This window comes from Oncorhynchus mykiss, chromosome 12, assembly GCF_057628025.1.
Source record: "Oncorhynchus mykiss isolate SJ-2025 chromosome 12, ASM5762802v1, whole genome shotgun sequence".
Taxonomy (NCBI): Eukaryota; Metazoa; Chordata; class Actinopteri; order Salmoniformes; family Salmonidae; genus Oncorhynchus; species Oncorhynchus mykiss.
The window spans coordinates 66,747,794-66,761,395 of record NC_143033.1 but is presented as its reverse complement, the minus strand read 5'-3'; the positions used below and the strand labels follow the sequence as shown (position 1 = coordinate 66,761,395).

At 40.4% G+C, this 13,602-nt stretch overlaps 1 protein-coding gene across 1 annotated transcript; it reads right to left on the bottom strand.

Moving 5' to 3' along the window:
• Positions 1–7,593: 7,593 nt before the first annotated feature.
• Positions 7,594–12,052, bottom strand: LOC110537973 (heme-binding protein 2). The gene is made up of 7 exons (XM_021624462.3): positions 11,657–12,052; positions 9,983–10,042; positions 9,745–9,826; positions 9,270–9,390; positions 8,983–9,122; positions 8,229–8,392; positions 7,594–8,112 (listed from the first exon to the last, which is right to left on the bottom strand). Coding segments are annotated over exons 1-7 (645 nt in total). The 5' UTR covers positions 11,659–12,052; the 3' UTR covers positions 7,594–8,036.
• Between the last annotated feature and the right edge of the window lie 1,550 nt (positions 12,053–13,602).

Below are 13,602 nucleotides of genomic sequence, written 5' to 3'. Positions count from 1 at the left end.
CACGGCATTATTTATTAATCAGAAACAGCTGTATATTTATTCCTCTTCGTGACTGAGATGAGCCTTGAGTCCACTTAGCCGCCTGAGCCATGGAGCAAATAGAAATAGGGGTTACAAACTTACGTTTTTGCATCTTGACTTGTTTGTTTTTTCTCCAAAAAATGATTATAAACAATTGGATAATTTATAAATGTTCACTTGTCTTTTAACTAGTCTTAAAAATATGTATATATGACCATTTTATAAATGGTATAACTGTGTGATGTGATCACATTTTGCAAACCCGCTCCCCTTGACGCCCCAAGATGAATGGTTTTGACCACTAAAGGTTTGCTTCACTACACGCGTGTGTAACGTTAGCTAGAAACCACAAGTGTCTGTCCAGATAAGGCAAATGCACCCGCAAAAGAACATCCAAGTAACTTATAGTTACAGTACATGTCATTTGCGGCGTGCATGATCACGAGCAAAGTCATTGTAGTCTATCATTTCAATTCCCATGTGAGAACCATGAGCACGGGCTGACTTGGCTTTGCTTTACTGCAGCAAAAGTTGGACCGTGATCACTATAATGTAGAGAAACGCATGTCAGCTATCTTTCAGTAGTTATCGATTTTACCCGAGCTTCATCTTATTCTAACTATTTCTATGGCGGATTCGCAGCTGCAATTTATGGAAGATGCCACAACTTTGGAGATAACAATTGATGGTGATGTCAAAGATATAAAACAGAAAGGAAAACGCTGCACACTTGCTGCTCATTCTCCCGGGTGATTTTATTGTAACAACATTTCGACCCTTCTGTCTTCCTCAGGCATCCATATCCCAGGTGAGGATGGAGGTGCTTAAATATAGGGGCAGAACTCAGTGACATCACTTCCTGAAACAGGAGGTAAAAATATATTACCTTAGTTTCACAATATTAACATTCAATGTATCAAAATATAAGATCATACCCAAGTAATGTGATCAATATTTACAATAATATACATATAAAATATTAAATTAGGATAATAAAAAAAAAACAATTTTGACATTATGAAACTAAAAGCAGTTTCAAGTCAAACTCTTGGTTAAGGTCAAGAGGAGACAGTGTGTTGAGCCTATGGATCCAGAAAGTAAAGTAAATGTGTTTGGATTAAACATAAAACCTGTATGACCTTACATTGTCTTCTGGAAATCTTGACTCATGAGCAACATCAGACCTGCAAGTCACAATAAACTGGTTTATGACATGATTAGTAATTCCTACTGGAATCCAGCTGTGGAAAATTTTACCACCTGCATTCAGAATAACTGCTTTGGTGACAGACTCAGAAAACAAGACTAACTAAAGCATCTAAACTGAAACAACTATCTCAGTAACGGGTGCAATAAATCCATCCCCTTATAGATTGGATTAGTTTTGAAAAATATATTTATCTTTGTATAGTATAAGATCAATTCATCAATAAATGTGTATGCAGAAACATAGATATTAAAACAAACTTTTTAATTATTATTTTTTTTTAATCTACCAGCAACAAAGCATTGTGGGATGAGGCCCCTCCCACGTCTTTTTCATTTTGGAAATTAACTCAAATGAACGGAAATGAACTCAACACAGTCGAGTAACACCACCACACAGTTGTGATTCAAATAACATTTCATTTATTCACCGCATGTGGTGTCAATTTCAATCCCACTGATGTTAATCCCAATGGAATCAACACTCAGATTTAACATTCACAACACTTTTTACCTTAACACTGAGATTTTAACACTTGCAAAGTGCCTAAGCAGGATGCAATATAAAGCTTGTGCGGTCCAGAGCCGAGAACTCATACTCCATACCATCTATTTGGCAAAAGCCTGGGCTCTTGACGGGGACAATATAATTCTCACCACTGGTGTTTGTCACCTTCCAAACTGATTCTACATTGAATGTAGTATTAGTAGTACTGCTCGGCCCACCACAGGAGTCGCTGGTGCGCGATGAGACAAGGAGATCCCTACCAACCAATCCCTCCCTAACCCTGACGATGCTAGGCCAATTGTGCGTCGCCCCACAGACCTCCCGGTCGCAGCCAGTTACGACAGAGCCTGGGCACGAACCCAGGGACTCTTGCTGGCACAGCTGGCGCTGCAGTACAGCGCCCTTAACCACTGCACCACCCGGTAATAATTTAAGCGGGCTACTTTCACATGTATTTTTGTATGACAAAATACATGTATTCTAATTAAACTGTTGAATTGTACTTCAAAGCCAGTGAATTACAAATGACAAAATAGGTATTGACACTATTGAAATACCTATATGAAATACACGTAACAGAAATACTGGCCATTGTTGACACTAAGCTGCCTGCACTGTAAATCTACAACAGTTTACTAACCACTATACTTCCAGTAATGCACTGTAACATCTAGAAATACACCATGTTGCTGTAGTCAGCTGTTAACTTAATATGCTGTACATTTGTAAAGATCTGTGCTGCCAGTATTTTACTGTAAATTTACAGTAGACTACTGGCTAGTGTGCTGCCAGTAATGTACTGTAAAAATGACAGGACCTTTTTTTACAGTGTAGACAGATGGGTAGGCAGGTAGATAGGTTGGTAGGCAGACAGGTAGGTTAGTAGGTCAGCAGGCAGGGAGGCAGATCAGTAGGCGGGTAGGTGGGAAGGCAGGCAAGTAGGAAGGCAGGCAGGTAGGTTAATAGTGAGGAACATTACTAAGAAGATTACAACCCAAAGTAACTTCAAACAGTGAAAACCCGCATTTGAGTCCCTGGGGCACTGACCTCCAGGGGTGCAATTTCAAGGATTTATTTGTTTCTCAATAGGCAACATTCCAGATCACTTACCAGGTGGGTGCAGATAACAACATGCCAATCACTGGGCTGGAGCACAACATGGTAATCTTAATGATGTGCTGACTGACGTCAGAGATAAGACTGCAGTCCAAGGGTGATCGCTTATCTAACTTTCCCCTCTGTCGGGATATGAATTATGACATTCATGGACGTGGCATGAGTCCCAAATTGCACCCTATTCCCAATATAGTGCACTACTTTTGACCAGGGTGCACTTTATAGGGAATTGGGTGCCATTTGGGATGCAATCTATTTGTCCCCTGGGATTGCGGACCTATCATACCCAGGTTATGTTTCTATTGAAACCTTATATGTTCTGGAAAAGATACGTTATCTAGGTTATGCTTCTGTTCAGGAAATGGTTGATGGTGGTTCAAAATTGTTTGGTAGTAGTTGAACAAAACAATGTTACACTAGTTGAACCAAACCAATGAAACTACAAAACTAAGACACTATTAAATCTTTAATATTCAAATATTTCCTAACGAACAAATCATGTTACAGTGTTAAAATATATCACAACATGGGATAATTAGATTCTTCCTCTATAGAAATAGGACAGTTAAAATATTAACCTATGAAGGGTTCTATCAACACCATCAGTAAGTGTGCTGACGACACAAAGGTGGTAGGCCTGATCACCGACAACGATGAGAGTCTATTGGGAGGAGGTCAGAGACCTGGCAGTGTGGTGCCAGGACAACAACCTCTCCCTCAACGTGAGCAAGACAAAGGAGATGATCGTGGATTACAGGAAAAGGAGGGCTGAACACCCCCCCCCCCCCCCCCCCCCCCCCCCATTCACATCGACGGGGCTGTAGTGGAACGGGTTGAGAGTTTCAAGTTCCTTTGTGTCAACATCACCAACAAACTATCATGGTCCAAACACACCAAGACAGTTATGAAGAGGGCACGACAACACCTTTTCCCCCTCAGGAGACTGAAAAGATTTGGCATGGGTCCCCAGATCAAAGTTCTACAGCTGCACCATCGAGAGCATCCTGACCTGTTGCGTCAACGGCAGGTATGGCAACGGCTCGGAATCCGACTGTCAGGCGTATGGCTCGGTACATTACTGGGGCCAAGCTTCCTGCCATCCGGGGCCTATATACTAGGCGCTGTCAGACGAAGGCCCCAAAAATGTCAAAGACTCCAGTCACCCAAGTCATCGACTGTTCTCTCTGCTATCACACTGCAATGTGGTACTGGAGTCTAGGTTCAAATGGCTGAACAATTAATCAAATGGCCACCTAGACTATTTGCATTGACACCCCACCCCCCACCTTTTGTTTTTACACTTCTGCTACTCGCTGTTTATTATCTATGCATAGTCCCTTTACCCCTTTCTACATGTACAAATTACCTCGTCTAACCTGTACCTGCACACATTTTTCTTGTCAATAAAGTTTTTGTATACATTTTTTAAAATCAATATGACATTACACAACACAAATAACAACAAAAACATAACACCCAACAAGACAGCAAACAAGACAGCAACTTTCAATCATATATCATTGGTTGGAATATTAATCAGCAAATATATTTTAAGAAAAATATTATAAAAAAAGTAATACAATACAAAAAAACACCCATGACACATACAGTACCAGTCAAAAGTTTGGACACACCTACTCATTCAAGGGTTTTTCTTTATTTTTACTATAGTGAAGACGTCAAAACTATTAAATAAAACACCAAAAAAGTGTTAAAAAGTAGTCCCCCTTTGCCTTTACAGCTTTGCACACTCTTGGCATTCTCTCAACCAGCTTCACCTGGAATGCTTTTCCTCAAGTCTTGAAGGTGTTCCCACATATGCTGAACACTTGTTGGCTGCTTTTCCTGCACTCTGTGGTCTAACTCATCCCAAACCATCTCAATTGGGTTGAGGTCGGGTGATTGTGGAGGCCAGGTCATCTGATGCAGCACTCCATCACTCTCTTTCTTGGTCAAATATCCCTTACACAGCCTGGAGGTGTGTTTTGAGTCATTGTCCTGTTGAAAAACAAATTATAGTCCCACTAAGCGCAAACCAGATGGGATGGCATTTCGCTGCAGAATGCTTTGGTAGCCATGCTGGTTAAGTGTGCCTTGAAATCTAAATAAATCACTGACAGTGTCACCAGCAAAGCATCACCACACCATCACACCCCCTCTTCCATGCTTCATGGTGGGAACCACACATGCGGAGATCATCTGTTCACCTACTCTCCGTCTCACAAAGGCACGAAGGTTGGAACCAAAAATCTCAGATTTGGACTCATCAGACCAAAGGACAGATTTCCACTGGTGTAAGGTCCATTGCTCATGTTTCTTGGCCCAAGCAAGTCTCTTCTTGTTGATGGTGTCCTTTAGTAGTGGTTTCTTTGCAGCAGTTTGACCATGAAGCCCTTATTCACTCAGTCTCATCTGAACAGTTGATGTTGAGATGTGTCTGCTACTTGAACTCTTTGAAGCGTTTATTTGGGCTGCAATCTGAGGTGCAGTTAACTCTAATGAACTTATCCTCTACAGGAGAGGTAACTCTGGGTCTTACTTTCCTGTGGCGGTCCTCTTTTTTGTTTTTTGCGACAGTACTTGAAGAAACTTTCAAAGTTCTTGAAATGTTCTGCATTGACTGACCTTCATGTGTTAAAGGAATAATGGACTGTCATTTTTCTTTGCTTATTTGAGCTGTTCTTGCCATAATATGGACTTGGTCTTTTACAAAATAGGGCTATCTTCTGTACACCACCCCTACCTTGTCACAACACAACAGATTGGATCAAACGCATTAAGAAGGAAAGAAATTCCACAGATGAACTTTTAACAAGGCATACCTGTTAATTGAAATGCATTCCAGGTGACTACCTCATGAAGCTGGTTGAGAGAATGCCAAGAGTGTGCAAAGCTGTCATCAAGGCAAAGGGTGGCTTTGAAGAATCTCAAATATAAAATATATTTTGATTTGTTTAACTATTTTTTGGTCATGTAACGTGTACGCTGGGAGTCGGGAAGCATGTTCAGGGAGTGTATTTAAGAAATAAATGAACATAGAACAAAACAATCAATATGGGCAGCGTGCAGACTTTCTTACGCTTATTTAACCATAGCATATAACTAACAGTACTCGTTAACACCCACTAAATGGCAATAAGTAAAAAGAATAGAGAAGAAAAATGTAAAGGGGAAACAACATTTTCTATGCAGTATATAGCCTCATTGTTGTTATTTTATTGTGTTACTTTTTTTATTTACATTTTATTTAGTAAATATTTTCTTAACTCTATTTTCTTAAAACTAGATTGTTGGTTAAGGGCTTGTAAGTAAGCATTTTAACGGTAAGGTTGTATTTGGCATGTGTGACAAATACAATTTGATTTGATTTGATACACTGAGTATAAAAAACATTAAGATCACCTGCTTTTTCCATGACAGACTGACCAGGTAAAAGCTATGATCTCTTATTGATGTCACTTGTTAAATCCACTTCAATCATTGCAGATGAAGGGGAGGAGAAGGGTTACAGAAGACACACACACACACACACACACACACACACACACACACACACACACACACACACACACACCAGCCTTGTTGGAGCCGGTGATGTATTTGAAGAGTCTCCGGAAGGCAGTGTAAGTGGCCTTGTCCATGAGACAATTGCATGTGTTGGTTTGTGTCAAGAACTGCCACGCTGCTGGGTTTTTCATGCTCAACTGTTTCTCGTGTGTATCAAGAATGGACAAAGGACATTCAGCCAACAAGACTCACTTGTGGGAAGCATTGGAGTCAACATGGGCCAGCATCCCTGTGGAACGCTTTCGACACCTTGTAGAGTCCATGACCAGACAAATTGAGGATGTTCTGAGGGTAACCTTAATCACCCACAATCTGCATTCAGAATGACTGCCAGGGTAGGGAAGATTGAATACTGAGACAACCTCAATCATCTAAACTGGAACAACTACCTCAGTAATGTATGCAATAAATCCAATTACTAACAAATTGGATTAGTTTAGAAAACTGTATGTTCTTTATCTTTGTGTAGCATAAAATTAATCAACCAATCAATTTACATGCAAAAACAGATATTACAGTAAAACAAATTATTCTGAAAATCTCCAATAGCTCATGCTGGGAAATATTATGTATGGTTCTATGTAGAACCCTTCTTGCCTTCCAAAGAATCATCAAAGAACCCTTTCTTCCAAAAACGGTTCTTCGAACGTTTAAGGTTCTAGGTAAAAACCCTTTGACTTACAAAGAACCCTTGTCTTCCAAAAATGGTTATTCTGATCCAAGCAGTTCTTGGTAGAACCTTATCCCTCTGCAAAGAACCCTTTTGGAACTCTTTTTTTCAAAGAGTGTACTTGTGATCTGTTTTCTTGCTACTCTGAAGTGAGTATTTGAGCTTCCTTCTATAGAACATGCCCTCGTTCGTAGCGGCGGCACTGACTGGCGAAAGGTGTACAGTGTTCACTGTATACGACTTCGCAGTGTTTTTGAAAAGAGTGACAAAGTCGCTCTGGATTGGAAGGTCTGCTAAATTACTCAAACGTCAAATTTAACTTTTCATTTGTATTGTTCATTGTAATCTCTCATGGACAGACTATATAACAAATATGGTATCCGACACATTTAGCCAAGATTTTATGTTCATTATAATCCTACAGTATTCACCACCACTCGAGTACGACCAAAGAGCTGGAGAGGATTTGTTTGGCATATTTTTAAGAAGAAACCAACTCAACACAGACATTATTCATATTTTAATGAGAAAAAGATCCAAATCATGTCCAACATTGAATGTTGTAGTTAGTGAAAAGTAACTTCCTTTTTGACAAATGAAACCAGTTATTTAGTACAAACATATCCCTGTCTACATTCACCCCACATTGTTAGAACCTCTATGTATAGAGTTCGAATCACAGGTCTCGGGGGTGCTAGTCACCTCCCTAACAAACTGAACCCTGAATAAGTATGAGCAAATTCTAAGACATACAGTTTGTATACACTCTATAGTATGTGGCATATTGATTTTGGATTATAGTGCCACCAGATCAGAGACACATATCTTAGTTAACATCTTTGTTGCCCCCAAACCACACTTTCTCAGATGTTCTCAGTCTACCATGCACCTCCCATTGGTCCTCCTCAAAGTGGTTATGCCAGACTCAGCAGTAATGGAGGAGGATGTTTAGGAGGTAGGGCACACAGGCTCTCCCTCAACCATGTACCACACCTCGTTGTGCCTATTCAGAATCTTCATTGGGCTGTAGGACACATACACACACATAAAATATTAAAGTATGTTTGAAAAAGTATTTTGGTGGAATTGTGTTGGATGTTGGATATGAGTACATTGAAGGATTTGTATCTGTGCTCTCACCTGTCATATCCCACAGCATAGTGGTAGTCTTTGTTGTAGGTGGCCTGGACGTTGTCTAGCTGCCTTTTCAGCAGCATAGAGTTTACACTGGATGTCAAAGACATCATCCATCCACCGTAGCTCCTCACGTACACTTTCATGTCTGGCGTCTCTGTAAAATACACCTGCACGGGGAAATCACAAAGACATCCACATTGTTAACCACAGTCTTTAAAAAAAGCCATGACATACTTGACCTGGGTTCAAATGGTATTTGTGTTTTTTCAAATACTTAAGCTTTGCTCAATTGAGCTTGCCTGACTCAATGGCACCATGGAATAGTCCCAAAAGTGCAATCCCCACCCACCTGGCACTCTATAAAAGCTAAATCGAAGTATTTGAAAAATACTTCTTGAACCCAGGTCTGATAGATATTATGTCCAACTTAGATTCAGTTTTTCTAGAGTGCCAGGTGGGCGGGGTTTGCACTGTTGGGACTATTCCATTGGTGCCATTGAGCCAGGCAAGCTCAACTTAAGTATTTGAAAAACCACACACAATAAACCACACAAATATTACAGACCCCTGGATAACGATGTGGATGTCATTGTGTCAGGTTTACAGGGTTTTGACAGGTGTCAGCAATATGGTAATAGCTCCACTTTGCCCTCTGATAGGCTGAGTGGAAGTTTCACCATATTGCTTAAACCAATCAAATCCTCTCAGATCTTCACAAGTGCATAGGGCGTAGGGTCTATTTGTGATTTGGCTTTACCTTGTCATCAGTGGGTTGGGGATGAATCATCTGATAGTCAGACGGCAGGAGGAAGCTGATGGTGAAGACAGATGACGCCCACATCTTCTTCTTCTCTTCAATTTTGACAGTCACCGGAGCTGTCATGTCAATGTTGACGCCTATAGAAAAAACATGTGTGTAAGCACTTGTTACCAGGTAGACACACGCGCACGGAAACAGACTCATGCATGTGCATCCGCACGCACGCACGCATGCACGCACACACACACACACACACACACACACACACACACACACACACACACCAGCCTTGTTGGATCCGGTGATGTATTTGAAGAGTCTCCGGAAGGCAGTGTAAGTGGCCTTGTCCATGAAGTAGCATTCCTCGTCTGTCGACACCCATTTCACCGAGTCATAGTGGCGCACCTGTAACACAGACACAAACCTTCACTCACGAGTCCTCTGCTGGAGAGTGTATTTGAGTTACAGATGTTGAGAACGGGATTAGGGTGATCTACAACCCTGCATAACTTGATCTACAACCCTGCATAACTTGATCTACAACATGTTTCCAATTACCGAAACCCGATGCGATAACCAAAATGGGGGGTGGGGGGGATCATCATGTTGTCAATTTGATATATGCAAATGCTATTGTTTTGTATCTGCCACCCTGAACAACAACGAAACACAAAAAAAATCTGTCACCAAAAAGGTGGTGAAACAAACTCCTATGTTGTAGCCCCAATGTGCCATTAATTTGTGCTGCACAAGACTCACCTCATAATCGTCATTCTTGCACACCAGATCATACAGCAGACATTCCTTTGACTCGGTGCAGAAGCGAGACTCAGAGGAGTTCCTAAAGGGATCGGTGGAAAACAAATCAATAAACGGACAACAGCATACGATTTAGCACGGAGACCGTTCACTCACTACACAAACAGAGTATTCATTCTGAAACGTGCGGTTACGATGCGAGAGAAGTAATAACAGATGTGTGTTATAACATCCTTACCCAACTCTGGCTTCAGCAGTCAAGATGAGAAGCAAGCCAACCAACCCTACAAAATAAACCCTGAAGTACACACAAACAGTCAGTGTCATCACATTAAAAACCTGAAGTACACACAAACAGTCAGTGTCATCACATTAAAAACCTGAAGTACACACAAACAGTCAGTGTCATCACATTAAAAACCTGAAGTACACACAAACAGTCAGTGCCATCACATTAAAAACCTGAAGTACACACAAACAGTCAGTGTCATCACATTAAAAACCTGAAGTACACACAAACAGTCAGTGTCATCACATTAAAAACCTGAAGTACACACAAACAGTCAGTGTCATCACATTAAAAACCTGAAGTACACACAAACAGTCAGTGCCATCACATTAAAAACCTGAAGTACACACAAACAGTCAGTGTCATCACATTAAAAACCTGAAGTACACACAAACAGTCAGTGTCATCACATTAAAAACCTGAAGTACACACAAACAGTCAGTGTCATCACATTAAAAACCTGAAGTACACACAAACAGTCAGTGCATCACATTAAAAACCTGAAGTACACACAAACAGTCAGTGTCATCACATTAAAAACCTGAAGTACACACAAACAGTCAGTGTCATCACATTAAAAACCTGAAGTACACACAAACAGTCAGTGTCATCACATTAAAAACCTGAAGTACACACAAACAGTCAGTGCATCACATTAAAAACCTGAAGTACACACAAACAGTCAGTGCATCACATTAAAAACCTGAAGTACACACAAACAGTCAGTGTCATCACATTAAAAACCTGAAGTACACACAAACAGTCAGTGTCATCACATTAAAAACCTGAAGTACACACAAACAGTCAGTGTCATCACATTAAAAACCTGAAGTACACACAAACAGTCAGTGTCATCACATTAAAAACCTGAAGTACACACAAACAGTCAGTGTCATCACATTAAAAACCTGAAGTACACACAAACAGTCAGTGTCATCACATAGACACAATGTAATACTCTTTGACACTCTTCACATATGGTGCTGCTACTCTGTTCATTATCTATCCTGATTGCCTAGTCACTTTTACCCCTACCTACCTGTACACATTACCTCAACAACATTCTACCTCAACAACATTCTACCCCTGCACAATGCCTCAGTACTGGTACTCCTTGTATTTAGCCTCGTTATTGTTATTTTACTGTGTTACTATTTCCTTTTGTATTTTGCAAATTATTCTTCGTTTTTAACTCTGCATGGTTGGGAAAGGGCTCGGAAGTAAGCATTTCACTGTAAAGTCTACTACACATGTTGTATTCAGCGCATGTGACAAACACATTTCATTTGAAAACCTAAAGTACACAAAACAGTGTCATCACATGAAAAACCTGAAGTACACACAAACAGTGTGTCAATACATGAAAAACCTGAAGTACACAAAACAGTGTGTCATCACATGAAAAACCTGAAGTACACACAAACAGTCAGTGACATAATCATATAACAAATATGTTATACAGACATAACTGACTAAGATTGCAATATTGTAATACTTTAAAAGACAGTAAACTGTGTTATTACACATTTCTATTTCTAGAAAAATCTTAATTAAAATTACTTAACACCATAACAACTCAAACAAACCTAGTCAATGCAATGATAAACTATCATTTCTACTTACATTGTGCTGAATGTGTGTCTTTTAGATCAGCTCAGTTCAGATGCATCCACTGGCCTGAGGGAAATGCTTGCAGAGAAACTATTTATACCAACTGAGGGATATTTGCATCGCCCCCCCCCCAAAAACACACCCACTTCACCACAGAATGTACAATGGACTTCACATGCGGAAGAGAAGAAAAGGTGGTTTATAAATAAGTGTGTGCCAAGTTAGATAACGTGAGAAGATCGATCTTGATCCGTCTTTGAAAAGCAAGTATAGGATTATTGAGAAAGAGGCTGTGACTAGATCCGTCACGTGTAGCAGACTATTATGTATTTCTGTTTCGTAATTAAAGCCTTTGCTGCTTCGCAATAACAGCCTGGCTGTCACGTTTAGACTAAAGAAATAGCACTTGCATGTAGTTTGTTCACTGAGCACTGCTGGGTCGACATTACCAATCACTAGTGGACAATGGAGTAGCCCTGTTTATAACTGGTGCTAACATGGACCCTTTGTAATCCACGTTTCTTATGATATTAAGTTGTTATAAAGTAGAGTGAAATTAAAATGAAAAAATCCGATGCACATTGGGCAAACATTTTCCAATTCATATCAAACCATATTCCCCACCTATAAAAGCAGATAAGACAGCACTTGGATGACCTAAAGAGCTCAGCTTTGACCCCACGAGTAGCCAAGAAAACAGAACTCTGGGGTGTATCTCAGTAGTCTGGAAGGGCTTCATTTAAAAAAATATTTAGCAGACACTCTTATCCAGGAGCATTTAGGGTTACAGATTTTTCTGCCGAGTCGGCTCGGGCATTTGAACCAGCAACCTTTCAGTTACTTGCCCAACGCTCCCTACCACATGGCCACCTCCTCTCCTCTTCACATGGACTGACCCGAAGAGACAAAGGATAGGTGGTGAATACAAAACGGCGCTCCTCACTTTGAATCTGATTTCAACTGTCCCCTGTTCTTTTACATCAGTGTAGGAAAGGAGACAAGGAAACAAGAATAGGAAGCCACGGAATACCAAGATGGATGCAGTCATGGAATGAACCCTGCCCTAGATTTAGAAAGTCAAAGTCAATTTCAGTTTAAATGACCTTTAACAAACCTCTGACGTCCCCTGTGATGTCAGCTGGTCACCACCTCAGGGGCTCAATGGGTGACAGTCTTCACTTGGGGACTTCAGCCTCAGATGAAGAAAAACTCCAAATAACTCATATGATCCCCTCTCTTATGTCCGTTCTATGTGGAGAAGTATGTGCTTTAGGTCAAATTCTTAGCCAACACGTTGCTTTAGCCTGATTTGATCAGGACCATGAAACTGTATGTTGTGGACATTTCCATGGCATCATGGAACAAATGTTGTCACACTGACTGCAGAGCTGATTGTTGTTGTATTTGTTGTTGTTGTTGCTGCTGCTGTTCAAAAACTTTACATTTGTAGATAAAATGAGCGTGTGAGAGGGATTGAACAAAACACCAGAGGTGTGTTTGTTTCTCTCTGAGCATGAGACGCCCTGTTCCAACACAAAGCACTAGAGTACAGTTCATTTACACTCTTAGAAAAAAAGGGTTCCAAAAGGGTTCTTTGCAGAGGGATAGGGTTCTGCCAAGAACTGTTTTTATCTGATGAACCTTTTTGGAAGACTAAAGTTATTTGTAAGGCAAAGAGTTCTACGTAGAACCTTTTTCATCCTAAAAAAAACGGTTTCGGGAAGAAAGGGTTCTTTGATGATTGTTCGGAAGGCAAGAAGGGTTCTTCAAAGAACCCTCATTAATCTGAATAAGCTTTTGTATAGATTTTCTTCCCTTTCTTTGAAATAGTGCCTGAGTGTTTACATCAGTGTATAAACGTTAACATCAGGAGTTTGAGTAATATGATACGTTTAACAAGATAGGTGTGAGAAGGTTTTAAACTGTACCTTCAGTATATGGGAATATTTGTGCATGTT